The 17,796-nt window shown below is 33.8% G+C and overlaps 1 protein-coding gene across 1 annotated transcript; it reads left to right on the forward strand.

Annotated features, from left to right (window-relative positions):
- Window positions 1–15,897: 15,897 nt before the first annotated feature.
- Window positions 15,898–17,796, forward strand: LOC131052893 (uncharacterized). Its single transcript, XM_057987534.2, has 3 exons — window positions 15,898–16,078; window positions 16,314–16,717; window positions 16,956–17,796. Exons 2-3 carry the CDS (start codon window positions 16,322–16,324, stop codon window positions 17,478–17,480), a joined length of 921 nt encoding a protein of 306 aa, XP_057843517.2. The 5' UTR covers window positions 15,898–16,078; window positions 16,314–16,321; the 3' UTR covers window positions 17,481–17,796.

Genomic DNA, 17,796 nt, shown 5'->3' on the forward strand with positions numbered 1-17,796 from the left:
TAGTTGAAGGTTCGTTGACTCCTTCTTGATAGAAATCAAAAGTGGTGTATTTTCCATCTTAACAATCCTTTTCATTTCCTAAAGCACATAATACAAACCTATAACAATCAAAATCACACCAAGAACATTGCATGCCCAAAATATTTAATGTAATTATGAATGTCGAGATAAAAAGAAACAAAAATCTTCATTATAAAACAACATATTATATCAAAAATAAAATGGTGTAGTTACATTCATAAATGAAACTTCTCATCAAGAAGTATAGAGCCCCATAAAAGCCACTATTATTAACATCACTGGATTAAAGATGGTGGTAAACACAACTCCCTTTTTCTTTATACACCGTGTTATCAAACAAAAGCATATTCCTGAAGCTACAACTCCCTGTATAATTTAAAAAAAAAATTAATTCAATTTATCAGATATATGATTTTTAAAAAATAATGAAAATATGTCTAAAAAAATTAGAATAAATTATCAAGAAAATAAATAGTAAGAAGGTTGACATTCCAACCTAGAGCCCACACTATAATTTTTATGGATACCTACACATCTTTCATGAAATATTTTCCTCAAGAGCTACATTCTCTATTCTTATTCTTCATAGACCTGCTCCTCCATCTGATTTTGGAAGGCATACACTATCCCATTTTATTAGACGAGCCTTCCTTTCCTCATTGTGTTCTTCCGAAATTTTTTTCTTAAGTAGTCTTTTAATGTCTGTTTTCACTTTGTGATTTATTTAATAACAATACGTCATATATATAGGCACAACTAATAGGACTAATTTAATCATTATTATCCTTCCTACCAATGTCAGGCACTTGTTCTTCCATACTTTTGTTTTCCTCCTGTATCTTTCCACCACATCCTCCCAATGTCTTGATATGAAAATACCCCCAAATATCACAACTCCAGGATAGTTAGTGAGAAATGAGACTATAGAAAAACCTAGCACACTTATCCTTTATTGAGTTGTCTTTTTTAGTATTAAAAAGGATTACTACTTTTGATCTGTTCATACTTTGTCTTGATTTTGTTGTGTAGTCATCCAACATTTCTTTAATACATCTTATTTCATTTAGATTGGATTCTCCAAAGAGAACCATATCGTCCATGAAATTTGCACATGTTATGGCTTTAATGCCCTCCACCATTCTTATCCCTTTCCACTTTCCACATTCCACATTCCTTTCGTACCTTAATTGCTCTTCCAATTGTTTCTACCATTATTGCACATACGAATGAAGAAATTTGATTACCTTGGTGAATTCCTTTAGTTGCATTAAAAAATTCACATAAGGATAGATATTTATCATAATTGACTATGTAACTTTGTAATTCAATTTTTTACATCATTCCAATATATTGAGGGCTGAATCCAAAGTTTTCCACTATCTTGAATAGAGAATCCCATACCACACTGTCATACGCTTTCAAAACATCCATCTTAATCATCATTCCTTTCATTTTTTCTCCCACTATTGTATGAACACTCTGACTTGCAACTATAATGCTACTCATAATTTCTCTCCCTAGTGTGAATCCATTCTGCACTTTTGACATGAGTGCCTCTAATACCCTTTTTAAATCTATTTGCTAATACCTTAGTTATAATTCTGTAGATTTTTTTACATAATGATATGGGTCTATAGTCCCCAAAGAACCCACACTTCTCCTTTTTCAATATTAGTTCAATAACTACATTGTTGAGATCTTTGACGAATCTTCCTTCCCTCCTACAATCATACGCCAATTTCCATAACTCTATTCCTAAAAAATACCAACACTTTTGGTAAATTTTAGCTAGAAACCCATCAGGTCCTGGTGACTTATCCCGATTTAATAAGAATGCTTCCTTCCTTACTTCCTTCTCTATGACAGGCTCACATAAGATATCATTATCTTCCTTCTTGATTATACCTAGAATAAATTTAAGAGTGTCATCATCTATCCTTAAATCTAAGTTCGACCCCAACAACTTTTGAAAGTATTTTGTAGCCTCTTTTTCCATCTCCTCTCTTCAACATGCCATTATTCCATTTTTATGTTTTCTTTGTTTAAAATGAGAAGTAAAATAAATTAAATTTTCGATCCACTAATTATAACCATGTGATCCTTGACTTATCCCGCCAAAACAACTCTTCTCTAGCTATCATCTCTTTAAATTCACCATTTAGTAATATCTCCTCCTCATATTAAATATTGAACATTCAATGTGTTATCGCCATATTATTTATATCCTATAGTTCCCATTCTATCCTCAATTTTCTTCAAAAATGTTTTCAAATTGATTCTTGTTCCATTCCCGGAGTTTAGCCTTAATATACTACATTTTAAAAAAAATATATAGCCCCTATTGTTCCACTAATTTTGATCTCCTTCCACTGTGATTCTATTTTGTCCAACAATTTCTCCTCTGTCAACCACATGATCTCAAATTTCAATTTAGTCTTTTGCTTTTCCATGTTTGATTTGATCTCTATTCCCATTGCGAAATGTTATGAGATGGAGATAGAAAGAATACATCCGTCCATAGCTATTGCTCCAAGTGCCCATTCTAGAGATATCAGAAACTTGTATAACCACTTTGATATATCTGTAAATCTACTTCTTTTTTTAGTCCATGTGTACCATCCATTTATTGTAATACAACCAATTAGCCCTAAATCTACCACAAATTTCTTTGAAGTCTTCTATATTCCTACTTTTTTTTTTCAATCCCCTACTCTTTTCCCTGAGATATTTTATGGTATTAAAATATCCTCCCATAATTACTTGTATTCCTTTATTCCTTTCTAGAACATTCAATATGTAATCCCATGTTTCCTTATTTTTTATTCTCAATGGTTCATATATGTTTAGTAAAATGAACCACTTATGAACGCATTTATCTTGCAGGATTGAGCTATTAGCCAGTTTAGGTATGATTTCATGTGTATAATGGATTTTGTCATCTCATTCCACAAAAATCTCATCCCTCTAGTTGAAAAATTTGATCCCTAAAAGATTTCCTTCCATGATTTACAATAATTGAGAAATTTTATGGACCCATCCTTTGAAAGTTTTGTTTCTTGTAGAAGAATGATAGCTGCCCTTAGTTTTTGTAAATGATTCTTCATTAAGTATTGTTTGTTAGGAGGATTCAAGCCCCTAATATTCCATGCAATTATCTTCATTGTTTCCTTAGGGAGGCTTCCACTCCCTTGTAACTTATCATAAATTTCCTAATGCTACCATACTCTCTTTCATCCGCTTCATCTTTTCTTTTTTTGTCTTAGTGATTTCCTCCCTCTTTCCTTCCTAGTTTTTTCCTTCCTTGGTAATTTTGTAGTAGAATAAGAAATGCACCTTTGATCAATGATGCCCAATTACTCTTGACATAATCTGTTTTCTTTCCATTCATTCCCTAACTCCTCCAAATTATATCTTTCATCCATAACCTTTATTTGCTCCATCCTTATTATCAAAGTGGCATCATTCATCTCTTCAACCTTCAATCCAAGCTTTTCACCATCTTGCTCCTTTCTATTCTTGTTTAAGAAATTTTCCTTTTCCTCTGTGGGAGAAATACATTCACCTTTGTTTTATTTTTCCTAGGAATTCCTTTATTGAGGCCCTTCTAAAAATCTTTGAATGAGGCATTTCTTCTTCCTAGAAACATTGGGTTTCCTTTTTGCACCTCTGCAAAGTTTGTAATGTTGCAATCTTACAATCTATCTCTTTGTGTTTCCTACTCCTTAATTTTAGGCAAAACCTCTTATCTTCTTCTATCTATATTGTTTGTACCCAATTTGAGTCCTTTACCTTTAGTACCGTCTTCTCTAGTATTTTTCTCATGGCAGGAATTTGCATCCTAGCATACAAGCATGAATCCTCATTAAACAACTCTAACTCAATATCCATCAGTGTTGCCAAAGATTGGCCTATCTTTTCATATAATTCCTCATTCCAATACTCCTTTGGGAGATTGTATAGCCTTATCTACACTGGTTCCTCGTATGAATTTAATTTCACTATAACGAAATTAGCAGACCATCATTGCATGTACAAAGGTATGCCATTTAGTTTTTATAATCCTCGTAATATCTTATCTCTTTCTTTCTTATAAAAAATCACATTAGAAAAGATTTTGAGAAGGAATTTTAGGATGATTTTAGTCTCCTATTTCTCTTTAATCCATTTCTTAATGGTCCTTCAATCCATTCTTGGTCCTATAAAACTTGCAAATCACTGCAAGTTTTTTCATTATTTTTGTGCCTTCCTTCACTTCCTTTGTGAGGTCTATCTATTGTATCTTCCTCATTTCTGCCTCCCATCCTCCATTCTTATTTATCCTGCTAGAGATTCTCTCCCTCATATTCTCCTAGGATCCACTCCATTATGCACTAGACTTATGTCTAGTATCCACCCTTTCCTTTTCAACTTATACTCCTTTGGTTTAACTAGGTTAGTCCATAAAGGCCTGATATTTGATGGTCAAAATGACCAATTTTTCATTTTTGGACCATTTATGATAACTTAAAAAAATTATTGGACTGTATGGATTGACATCCTATATTTTATAGAACTATATAAATGATACTCTAATTCACTAATAAACCATAAAAAAATATTATAAGTAATACAAAATTTATAATATTAAAATGTATCATTTTAGAATATTTTTCATAAAAATTAATTTTTTTTTAGAATATTTTGTTGTAATAGATATATTTTTTGCTATTTTAAAAAATATTGAAACATCGTTTCAATTTTTTAATACTAATTTAAAAACTTGGTCAATTTAATTTTTTTATACGATTGTGGTGAATTGAGTTTTTTTTTTTATAATAGATCAAATTTAAGGACTTCGACATTTATTATTAATAATTATTAACTTATTATTATTTAATATTAATATGTAGTATATTTGAATATATAATGTTTTTGATTAAGATAAAATGGGTTTTACAAGGACCTGAAATCCAAATCCAAGTACGGTAAAAAAAAAATAGTAGCGAGAAAGTCTAGAACCAACATCCAAACAGTAAAAGAAATAGGGGAAAAGCTCCACATAGCCGAACTAAACCACAACACTAAAGCCACGAGCAAGCCAACATAAAGCTAAACAAAAGCTCATAAGAGGTCATTTTTTTCTTAATAAAGTTGTTATTGATGTCGTCCAGCTCCTCCATGATTCTCCTCATGGTACTTTTCTCTTGATTCCTACTTCTAGTCATAGTACATGGGCCTGTAGAAACTTGCACCTCGGATCCCTATGGATTCGTATCTAGGTTTTTTATTTTAGATTTAGTAGAAGATGTTAGAATATTGTTGATCGGTTAAACTTTATGGATTATCATTTTCTCATTGAGCTTTTTTAAGGACCCCGACTTTGTTTTTCATTTCTTTTCTTTTTTTTAATCTCATCCAAATTCCTAAGCCTCGCCTTAAGGTGTGGCAATTCTTTCTCCAAATTGGCAATTTTGGACTCATGCTTTATTTCCATGATTTTAACATCTTCAATCAATTTCTGTGTCAGTTTAAGGAGCTTTTTAGTCTTACTAGGTATCAAGGTCCAAGCAAAGGTATTAATAATATCATTTATTCCTTTTTTGATAACAAATAATTCACTAATCACCCAATGAAAGAAGTTCTCCTGATTGGAGATGGAGTTAGCTAATAGCAGGTCAATATCCATTGAATCACTTTTACTATTATCAAGGTCTACCTGGTACAGGATGAGGGTGATATCGAGCTCAATCTCGTTATTCTCTTTATTATTTAGATCAACATGCTTCGCCATCCTTTTTAAAAAAAAAATATGATTACCCATCTCCTAGGGAAGAGGGTTTTTGCTCTTTTTGGCTGCATTTATATGGGGGTTTACACTTTCTATTGCTGTTAGTGCCAATAGTGACCTTGGGGGGGGGATCTCTTCAACAAAGGGCCAATACTCTGGGTCATCTTCTATCCCTTGAAGGTAATGCCAATCAATATCCATCTCACTCTACATCTTCTCATCCTCAATTTCTATATCCAACACAACACGCACATTAGGACTAATAGAGGATTTGGGGTTATTGTCAATTTTGTGGGCTGGTGAGGGCTTAACTTTATTCCTTTTAGCATATTCCATAGTAAGGATGATAAGGCTCTCATGTAAAACAAGGTTTTCACAATTTTTTGCATGATTGGAAAGGCTATGCTCTAAAGAAGAGAGACAATAAAATGGTAGAGAGATTTTCCTATCATGTCTAAAATGGTTCAAAAGAGTAAAATGATAAAAAAAGATGCTAAAAAAATGACCATCCGAGGTAATGTACCTCATAATCACCTCCACAACATTAGCCCAAAGTCTCATCAGGTCTATCCCATTGAAGCCCCAATCAACCATTTTTCTAACTATCTCTTTTTCTTTGTTTATCAAAGAACATAGAGAGGGCTTCCTTCATTTCCTTGAGTTATTTGTAGAAATTATTCCCCTCCATTTGCAACCCAATGATATCCACAATAAGCTCCTCATAAATTCTGAACTCAACACCATAGACATCGAGAACATCATTATTCTAGGCATTAAAAAACCCTTCCATTGCCCTGGGGTCATAACCATGTAGTTTTTTAATGTATGGGACAAGACCACCATCCACAATCTTAGTTCACACATCCTTACTTTTCTCCCAATTCATATAAGAATTGATCAACCCTGTTTTTATCTCCCCCCATGTTTGAGTTGCCCTTGCCAATTCTTGAGATTCACCATTTCATAACTAAACCAAAACAAGAAGACATAAAACCAGGTAGCCAAGAACAATATAGATAGATAGATAGATAGGGAAAGATATAGAGGGAGTGATAAAGAGATATAGATAAGATAGAATGATAGATAAATAGAGGGGGAGGGAGAAATAGAGAGTAGAGTTAGACAAATAGAGATGGAGAGAGTAAAAGAAATGGAGGGTCTATAGAGAAAGAGAGCAAGAAAGAGAGAGATATATATGAGAAGATAAAGAGAGTTAAAATATAAGGAAAGAGAAATGGAGGACGAGGTAGAGATAGAGAGATAAATAAGGGATAGGGAGGAAGTTAGAAATGGAGATATATAGGTAGAGAGGGAGAGGTATAAGAAGAGTGGGGGAGGAGGGATAAATAACTCAATTATATAAGAAATATGTTTTTCATTATAATAGTAAAAATAACTATTTCCATAAAAATAAAATTAATGTAGTTACCTCCATAATGATATGACTTCCATGTCTTACATAAATTTTTAAAAGATAGATATACTAATTACTTATAGATTGATCCATTATAAACTAATAATATCTTAAAAGATACTTCATAAAAAAAATTAACTCTTGTATACGGGAAATAATAATTAATTTCAAATTTCATAAAATAAATAAGATTCTTAAATTTAATTAAAAATTATATATATTTTAAAAATTTTCTATTATTAAAAAATTATAATTTAATAATTGAATAAAACCAACATTTTGTTTATCATAAAGTGATCATTTAAAATAATAATAATAATTCAGAATTTCATTTCGCCTTTCTTATACCCACTTACAAAATATCCTAGAATGCAGAGCTAGACTTCTCTAACATTTGAAAAAAGGAATTAGTTTTTCATAGGAATTATTATTTGGGTGTTGGTGCAAAAAGGGAAGAGGACAACAATGGCCACATAGGATTTTGACCATCTGATTAGATTTTGAAGGAAGGACATATATTCCATTGGATTAAATGTTAAATATTGCATCATTTTAGTAAAATGAAGATATTCCAAAAGTAGAGTGAAAGATTAATTGAAAGATGGGAATGACAGATGGCTTCACGTGCATGGGAGGTCGCAGATTTTGAGCTAGGGCATCTGAGCCCTAGATCATGAGCATTGGTTCTTTATCTCTGTGTGGTGGGGAGGAAAATGTAGGGTAGATCCTTTGGCTAGCATTTCTGGTGCTAGTGGCTATGTGGTGGCTCATGCGAGGAGTGCTTGTGTAAAGCACGATAGGGGTTTGGCTTTGCAGCAACATTGTGGGGAGCCTATGGGGCAAGGGGGATTTAACTCATTCGTTCCCATGGTGGTGTTTAGGAGGGGTGGGTGATCAATGTTAGTTATGGTGGGTGATCGGTGTTTGTCGTGGTGAGAGATTTCCTTGCCCTCTTTTGTTTGGGGTGTGATTTTGCAGTCAGGTGCGATGTCTATTATTGGAGGTGATGCCTCGAGGGTTTCAATCGGTATGGATTTTCATGTAGCATTAGGCTTGAAATCCCCATCCAGAGGTACTAAGACCTTTGTTAATAATATTTTTGATCCAGATTCAGGTATAGCTAGTGCAAGTATGTCCAATAGTTCTCAGATTTTGAAGATTAATGGTTGTTTTGAGAGATGCAAAGAGATGCCAAAATTGGTAATTCTACCTGAGATGATTGCCAAGGATGTTCAATATTTCTCAAAGAACTCATTTTATTGCAAATTGTTAGGGATGAGGGTTTCTCTGTAGTTTCTGGAGAATTGGGCTCAAAGGACTTGGGTGTCAGAAAGGGAAATGGATATGATGTTGTTGTTAAACAATCACTTCATGGTTGCATTCAATTGCATAGAAGAGATCGTAATAGGGTCTTTGAGGGAGACCCATATTTTCATAACTAGGTGGGGTTGTTCATCAAACCATAGCATGCAGGATTTAACCCTTTAGAGGAGCTTCAAAATAGTGTCCCGGTGTGGGTTCAATTACATTGATTTTTGATGGAATATTGTCAAGAGGATGTGTTACGAATGTTAGCCTCATTTCTTGGGAAGCCTATTGGATCCCCAACACAAACCTTGGGGAGAAAGGTAATGACTTTTTCTCACATTTGTGTTGAAATTGATATTAGTAAGCCTTTTATAGATTCTATAGATATGTTTGTGGGCTCTTGTTCTTGGGTCCAACAATGATTATGAGACTTTACCCTTCTGGTATCGCCTATGTCATGAGTATGGTCATGTGCAGTGCAAGTGCCCTAGGTCTAAATCGGTCAAGCATCAGCTTCAACATCCCTCTCATAACCTTGGTGGCTTTGATAAAGGAAAGGCCTCCATGTTTGGTGAGGTTTTGGGTGCAGATGGTTTCGTCCTATCTAGGACAAGGAATAGGAACTAGAGTCAAAAGAGGACTTTTCAGGAGAGACAGTAGGAGGATAATTTTAACAAATTTTAAGCTTTGGATGATCTTAGCCAGCAAGAGGTGAATTTGGGAATGCTTCTTTTGGATCAAACTGTGGTGGGATTTGTTCCTGATAGTGCAAACCTGGATACTACCCAGGCCTAGTAGGAGGTTGGGAGTCAACAAATGGATATAGATTAGTAGCTAGTGGCTCAGGAGGGACCCATCTCTAGTAATGAAGCGAAGATGGATGTTGGGGAAGTTTCTCCTATAGCACAAAATTTGGGCTTTACTGGGGTTAAGAGTAATAATATTTCTTCACCTCTTGGCCTTCTACAAAAGGACATAAAAAAAGGACCAGCAAAGAAGATATTGAAGGCTGGCAAAAAGAAGGACTTAGATAAGATCAAATTGATGGGAGAGAAATCAAATTGATGGGAGAGAAATTAGTTGAGTTAGGGTCAATAAAGACTTTGGATTCTCAATTTTTCTAATCCCTCAAAATAATTGTTCTATCATGGAATTTTAGGGGCTTGAAAAGTGGCCCTAGACCAAAATTTGTTTAGGAGTTGATAAGGAGTCATTCACCTAATGTCATTTTCCAGCAGACAGCTAAATTATCTATGGAGCATATGTTTGGTCTAGTGCCAAAGATGTGGGGGAGAGGCGAATGCCAGTATATTGGGGAAAATGGCTCCTTTGAGGTGTGGCTTGCCTTTGGAACCCCCTGAGGATTCAGTCAATAAGGTGGGTTTCTTTCAAATCATCCTTATCTAGGATTGCTTAGGCTTGAGACTAGGGAATACATCTTTCTTACTAATATTTATGCCCCCACTGATCTTCATGGTAACCAGAAGTTGTGGTCTCATATTACTTTTATGCATAGGTTATTTCCTTTCCATTTGTGGATTATGGTAGGTGATATCAATGCTATCTTAGAGCTGTGTGAGAAGAATGGTGGTGTTATGTGGTTGGATATTTCTTCCATCCTTTTTTAGGATAGTATATCAGACTTGAATCTTATTGATATTAAGCCCAATAATTATTTATTTACTTGGAAAAATCAAAGAATATGGGAGGATTGGATTGCGAAGAGAATTGATCGCTCCCTGGTTTCTATTTTTTGGGTTGGTGGGGGTGGTCCATATGCTCTGAGATCCTAGATTGATGAGGATCACACCACTAGCCCATTAAATTAGTGTCTTCTTTTTCTTCTCGAGTGGCTCGGGCTCCTTCATTAAAATTTTAGCTTATATGTGGTTGCGTGACTCTTCTGTGCAAGAACTTGTTGCGGAGTGGTGGAGAAAAGGGAGGTCAGCCTATGCCACTACTATGTACACTTTTCCTAAACAACTACAATTTGTTAAGTTTCAGCTTTAATAGTGGAATCATCAGTACTTTGGTAATAGTTTTCATTCTAAGGTTGTTGCTCAACTAGAGTTAGATGGAAAATGGATTGTCAGAACCCTTTCTTAGGGATGAAGACATGGTAGTTAAGGATCTAGAGAAGTGATATCTTAGGGAGGAGATCTACTGGAAATAGATAGCTAAGATTGATTGCCTTCAAGAAAAAGATAAGAATACTTTATTCTTCTTCAATTTGGTGAAAGCAAGAAGACATGGTAATGCCATCCCTATTCTTGTTAATGATAGAGGTGAGAAATTTTTATCTTTGCAAAAGATTTCTAGGGTGTCTATGTAGTACTTTCAATCTTTATTTAGTTAGGATTCTCAAGGAGAGTCTGAAGAGGAAGCTCAGGTTCTTGCATGTATTCCTTCTTTAGTTATTTGGGAGATGAATGAGAATCTTATGGTACATTTTTTGTTGGACGAGTTTGAGAGAATTGTTTTCCATGTGAAGAAGGGGAAAGCTCCTGGATCAGATGGATTTCTGATTAAATTCTATCAAGAATTCTGGGATATTATCAAATTGGATTTATTGGAGGTGGTCCAATAGTCCAAGAGGAATAAACTGATGCTTCGGGCTTTGAACGCGAATTTCATTTCTCTCATCACCAAGTGTGATGGGGCTGATCAGTTAAGTCAATTCCACCCTATATCTCTTTGTAATGTGATTTATAAAATAATCTCTAAGCTGATAGCAGAAAGGTTGAAGAGATGTCTTGTGGGTCTCATTTCTGAGGAGTAGAGTTGTTTTTAGAGGGTTGTCAAATCTTGGATGGTGTGGTCATTGCTACTGAGACCATTCACTCTATGGCAACTTCTAAAGAAAAATCTATGTTTATCAAGTTGGACATGGAAAAGGCTTATGATAGAGTCTCATGGTCCTTCCTTCATAAGATCCTTAGGGCCTTTGGTTTTGTTGCTGAATGAATCCAATGGATGATGAGTTGTGTTTCATCTGCCTCATTCTATATGCTAATCAATGGAGATCATACTGAGTTTTTTAGTGCTTCCGGGGGTCTTCAATAGGGGGACCCTCTTTCCCCATACTTATTTATCCTTCTGGTTGAGGGTCTAGGGAGATTGATTAAGTATAATGTGGGGATGGGTATTATTTATGGTTGGAGATGGGGTAATGATATACCTCCTTACTCTCACTTGCAGTTTGTGGATGATACGGTCTTGATGGGATTGGCTAGGATCAGAGAAGCCATAAATTTGCGTAGTATTGGATGTCTATCTTGCTGCTTCTGGCCAGTTGATCAATAAAGATAAATCTTCCATCTTCTTCTTAAACACACAAGGGCCTATTCAGTTGAGGATTTCTCACATCTTGAGATTCTAGGTTGTCTTTCTTCCTTTGACTTACTTGGGTATTCCTATCTTTTCTGGTAATCCTCTCAAGGAATCTTGGCAGTGTATTTTGGACAAATTTCACATGAAGGTTCAACATTGGATGCACAGATGGTTATCCTTCATTGGGCGGGTTCAATCGATCAAATTGGTGGTTCAAGTGACATCAATATGGTTTGTAAAGGAATTGGATTCCTTGGCAAGCCAATTTTTATGGGCAGGCAACTTGTCCTCCTCTAAATGGTGTCTTTTCAAGTAGGACTTAGGGTGTAGCCCGAAATAATTGGGTGGGCTTGGTTTAAGGAAATATACATTATTTGGCGGCAAAATTATACTAGAGGAGGTGTGTGGAATAGGACTGAAACTAGGCTCAGATTTTTTCTTAAAAGTATATGTAGAGGATTTAGAAGGAGGAAATCCGAAGATATCCACTTGTGGGAAAAGGTTCCACGATTTAGAGCACACTTAAGAAAGGGGCTGCATTGACAAAGGAAGGTTTATTTTGTATCTGTCAAAGAGGGGAAGAGGTTCTTTTTTGGTCAGATTCTTGGGATGGCTATCCTTCCATTATTAATTAGTTGCCGAATTTAATGAATCTATGCTAGAGGTTCCTTGAAGTATGGTGGTCTATAGTGACCAACTTTATATTGGTTTATAGGTGTGGGAAATTGGAGATGGTGTGGTGTAAAGTGCCTAATGAATGGCCGATTGTTGGTATGGAGGAAGACTGCGCTGAGCTTCACGGAATTTTGCCTAGTAGACATTGTAGCCTCCTTAAGGATAGGGATAGACTTGTGTGCTCCCCGAATCCTAAGGGTGTTTTTACTGTTACCAGTGGATACCAGGAGCTATTGACCCATAGATTAGAGGGGAGGGAAGTACGCTGGTGGAAATATGTCTAGAATAAATTTTCTCTTGGCTAAAGTGCAATTTATTTGCTTGGTCTTTGGCATTAAATAGATGTCTGACCTAGGATAATATTTGTAAGCGTGGTAATGGGGAGGAGGATTCTACACACTTGTTCTTCAAATGCCCCTTCTTGATGCAGATTTGACATTACTGGTGGGGGGTGTGGAATCATCCTTGTATTCATGCAGATTATTTGGTGTAGTTTTGGAGTAGTATGGGTAAGCATCCTAGTTTGTCTTCTTTTCTCCAAATTGTGTGGCACATAGGTCCCATTTTCATACTTTGGCAGATCTGGATAGAGAGAAACCGAAGGAGTTTTTGGGAAGTTAGGCTAATAGTTCAACAAGTGTGGTATAGAATAATAAGTTATCTAGGATATTGTGAAAGCTAAATGTGAGGTGAATTTTCCTTTGGATAGAGGAGAGGCTGAAATTGTGAGTAGGATGGGTTTGTAGGAGTTGTCTCTTGTTTCTTCTTGTGTCAGGAGAGGCATATGTGCTATGAAGAAGGTTCAAAGGGTGGGAAGATGGTAGCGATCCCAGAATGATTTCATAAAAATCAACACAAATGAATCCTCTTGGGGTAATCTGACTTTTGCTGGGATTGGAGGTGTTGGTAGGGACCATTTGGGGGATGCAATTTTCTTCTTTTTAATGCACAAAGGACAAAAGGATAATAATTATATGGAGGGATTAGCAATTTTCTATGCCCTGGAGGATCTTATGTGTTGGGGTGGCATAAGGCTATATGAAAATCAGACTCAAATTATTGTTAATCTGCTAATTGAGCAAAAGGTGGTTGGGATTAATTAGTAGCTAGAATGGATTGTTCACCAGATTCGACAGAGTAGTGCCATGATGGATAAGGTGTCTTTCATCCACATTCCCTGTAAATGAAATAGAGTAGCTGGTTGTTTGGCTAAGTGGGCTTTGAAACATGGTGATGAATAGAAGTTTGAGGGCATCTTTCCTAGAATTACTATCAGGATTTGCATAGAATCCTTGTTGAGGATATTGATAGTTATGAAGTTGGATGATAAATTTATTTGCTTGTAATTCTTTCCTGGATCTTGGTGACTCTGGGATTCTTATGTAATACTTGTTTCTAATTATTGTTAAAGTTTTTACCCCTTTATTCAAAAAGATATTTCATAAGTAGACCTTTTCATCAAGCGATCATCCTCCTTTCGCAAATGTGTGGCTAGCGTCAAGACAATTTTAGATCTTACCTTTCCAATCAATTTGTAGTCTCCATATATATTATAGGTAGTTGATGCTGAGAGTCAGGTGATCCATTTCAAATAAGGGAATGCCTTGGGTGTAAAAATGTTAGAACAAAATAAATTAACTAAAGTAAATTATTTTGATTATAAAAATACAAACTACTCGTAATAGAATATATTAATAAAGGTAATCTATTTTGACCAAATATTTTATTTTCAAGCAATACTTGCATTGAGGTTTGAAATTTGACGGCCACCCCTACCTATCACAAACAATTTGGATGTTTCGATGACTTTCATTTGACATTTTTGGAAAAATATTAATTGTCAAAAAAATAATTTATAATAAAATCTTAAATTTTATGTATTACAAGAAGTTTCTAAATATATCTTGAGGACAATCTTATTAAAAATATATTAAAAAATAAATTTACTAAGTTTCTAAATTCATATAAGAATATACAAACTATTCTAAAGAATCATATTAAAATATTTTTAAATTGATTCAATTATGACAAGTTTTGAAAGTCATATAAGAAAATAGAAACTATTTAAAGAATCATATTAATATATTTTAAAATAATATATATCAATATTATAAATTATAATACTATATAATATATATTAACTATTATAAATTTTTTACGGTTTATTAATTATTTGAAATGTCATATATACATCTTTACAAAAAGGCCTACTTACATCGATAGTATTTTAGTTCTTTAATAGATTTTGTTAGTTGCATACAGTTTTTTTTTAGAATTAAATGCTCTTGATTATAAAAATACAAACTACTTGCAATAGGATAAATTAAAAAACTTAATTCATTTTAAGCAAATATTTCATTGGAAGCAATACTTACATTAATAGCATTTTAGTTTTTTAGTAGATTTTGCTAGTTGCATTCTATTTATTTTTAGAAAAGTATTAAAAATTATAAATAGATTCAATTATCATTTCTCTAAAGTTATCTTAATTTTTTTATATTGATAGTATTTAGTTCTTCAATTTTTATTTCCTAAAAAATAAAAAAAGTAAGACAGCTTGAAAGAAATGATAACTGAATCTATTTATAATTTTTTTTTAGATTTTGCTAAAAATAAACAACATGAAACTATCAAAATGTACTAAAAATCTAAAATATTATCAATATAAGTATTGCACCTAATTTCTCTTATTTCATTTTTAACAAACAAAATGTACTAAAGAACTAGATTACTATAAATGTAAGTATTCCACCTAATTTATTTATTTTGTGAAATTGAATATTTTGTCAAAATGAATTAACTAAAATTAAATAAACTTTGTGCAATTAAATAAATTAATAAATTTAATCTATTTGTTAGAAAGAAAATTAAAGATTAAAATAATTTGAAGAAATGATAATTGAAATTATTTATCGTTTTTTTATTTAAAAAAGTTAAAAACTACATATAACTAACAAAATGCACTAAAAAACTAAAATAACATATTCTGAAAAAACGATTTACAATATTATACAAAATAATATAAAACAATGATAAAAAAATGTAAAATACAAATTTTTTATTTAAAAAAAAAAAATACTAATATTGTTTCATATATTTTTGAAGAATAAAATAATCTAGAACATCTCTACTGTTCATCATGAGATCTTCGAATAATAGAAAATTATAAGAATAAGCCAACAAAAACAGACCTGAAAAAATTAGTGAGACTATGACATCAACTCTGAGTCAACTCAAGTTTGAAAAGAAAAATCACAGCTCAAAAATAATTTTTATTTCTAACGCCACTAGAATTTGTCTATTCGCAAAAATATTATTCACATAATGTGCCCCCTAAATATAGAAAGTACAACATTAACTCTGAGTTTGAAAAGAACAATCGCAAAGATAATTTCGATTTTTAGAGGCAACCTCAATAATAAATATGGAATTTGTCTAAACAAACAATACGTATTTAATAAAATTTTCTGTGCTCCTGCGGAAATTAATAAGGGTTTGAAAGGCCAAGGGTTCTGAACTTCTGAGTATTGGAGGGAATACAAGGAACAACTTTGGTTATTCTTGTAAGTTTTCTGAAGTTTTGTGTTATACTATTAAGTAATTGGTATTTGCTTTCTGCAAAAATCCCTGTTTGATTCAATTTCAGGGATTTAATTTTGTTTGTTGACAAGATAGCCACTGCTGAATGCGAGAATGCTGTATATATCATTGTGAGATTAAACGAAAGAAAATCAGATGTTGTTTGGTCTTTTTCTGACTTTGTTTTTGTTTTTGCTTCCTTGTATTTGTGGAATGCAGGGATCCGTATGAACAACATGAAATTCAAGGAAGGATGCATGGTTGAGGTTTGCCGTTCAGGTGGGGGTATATTTCAGTCTTGGTTCCGGGCTAGGATCATTTCATGTGATGCACACTATTACAAAGTGGAGTATGACAATCTTCTAGATGACAATGGAAAACGTGTAATGGAAGATGTGCGAGCCGATGCAGTTCGGCCAGAACCTCCGCACATGACAGAAATAAGAAAATTGGCTCCGGGGCATATTATTGAAGTATATGATAATCATGCATGGAAGGCAGGCAGAATTCTCAGAGTTTTACCTGGAAGATTATTTGTTGTAAAATTAATGGAATCATTACTAGAGAGGAAATATCATCTATCTGTTATCCGTGCTCAGCTGTTTTGGCACCATAATGATGAGGTAGAAATTACTTCCACAGATTCGTTATTAATTTGATTTTTGACTTGTATTTATCTTTGAAATGAGAAATGCATATGGAGTTTTAGTTTCTTAATTTTAATAATTGAAGTAATTAAATTACATGTACATAGGTTTTCTCATGCTATTTGAAAATTCATTCGAAATAAATTGAGTCAGGTATGCCATGACAAGTATTTATTTCAATTGTTGATACTTACTGTTGTGCTTTTGTATGCAGGCTGGTAGAGACAATTTCTTGAAAAGGGGATGTTGGCTCAAGAAAAAGTCGGATTTTGAAAATGAATTTCAGGAATATAATGGAAAAACAAATGCTGGATACAATGAAGATGAACATGATGACAACAAACTTGGAACAAAGCATCTAAAAAGAAAAGGCAGTGAAGTCCCATGCGGCTATCAGGCAGATATTTTGAAGATTGAAGATGCCTCTGAGGAAAGGAGTGCAGATAAGAAGTTTAGGGTAGCACAAACAGCTTTGCCTGTGCAAGAAAACATTCAGTGCAGTGTAGCTAGTAGTAGCAGTAGCAATGAGTTAGATTATGTGTTACATTCTGATATGAAGAATTCAAAACACGAATTAGAAATTAGTGCATACCGTTACACAATGAGAGCTTTTTATGCTTCTGGGTGTTTAACTTGGGGGCGAGAAACCTTGCTGACAAATCTTCGTCATGAGTTGCACATTTCTGATGATGAGCATTCATCTGAGTTGTCATGGTTGTGCTCAAGAAAAGCTATGTAAGCTAACTTCTCTGTAAGATTCCTTCAGTGATATGTAATTCAAAATTCTTTCAAGAATGCCTTTTAAACTGTTTGTTCTTGTGAGTAAAAATGATACATTCCCTTGCTTCTGATTTGCAGAAAATGATACATTGAATAGAAAAAATCTCGTGTTACTCTACTTTCCATAGCATCTGTCTATTAGTGTTACCCAATAACATTATGCTTTATGGGGATAAACATTCTTGAACGTCGCCCCTCCTTACTCCTATGTTTGCGATTAGGGCTTTATCCCTCAGCAATAGGGATAACTGGAAAGGAATAAAAACTAAACCTGT

This window comes from Cryptomeria japonica, chromosome 7 (assembly GCF_030272615.1).
Source record: "Cryptomeria japonica chromosome 7, Sugi_1.0, whole genome shotgun sequence".
In the NCBI taxonomy this organism is placed as follows: domain Eukaryota; kingdom Viridiplantae; phylum Streptophyta; class Pinopsida; order Cupressales; family Cupressaceae; genus Cryptomeria; species Cryptomeria japonica.

Coding starts and splice junctions, on each gene's coding strand:
- LOC131052893 (XM_057987534.2), top strand. CDS start 16,322: ATGAACAACATGAAATTCAAGGAAGGATGCATGGTTGAGGTTTGCCGT. Junction 16,718..16,955: donor TTTGGCACCATAATGATGAG/GTAGAAATTACT, acceptor TTTTGTATGCAG/GCTGGTAGAGACAATTTCTT.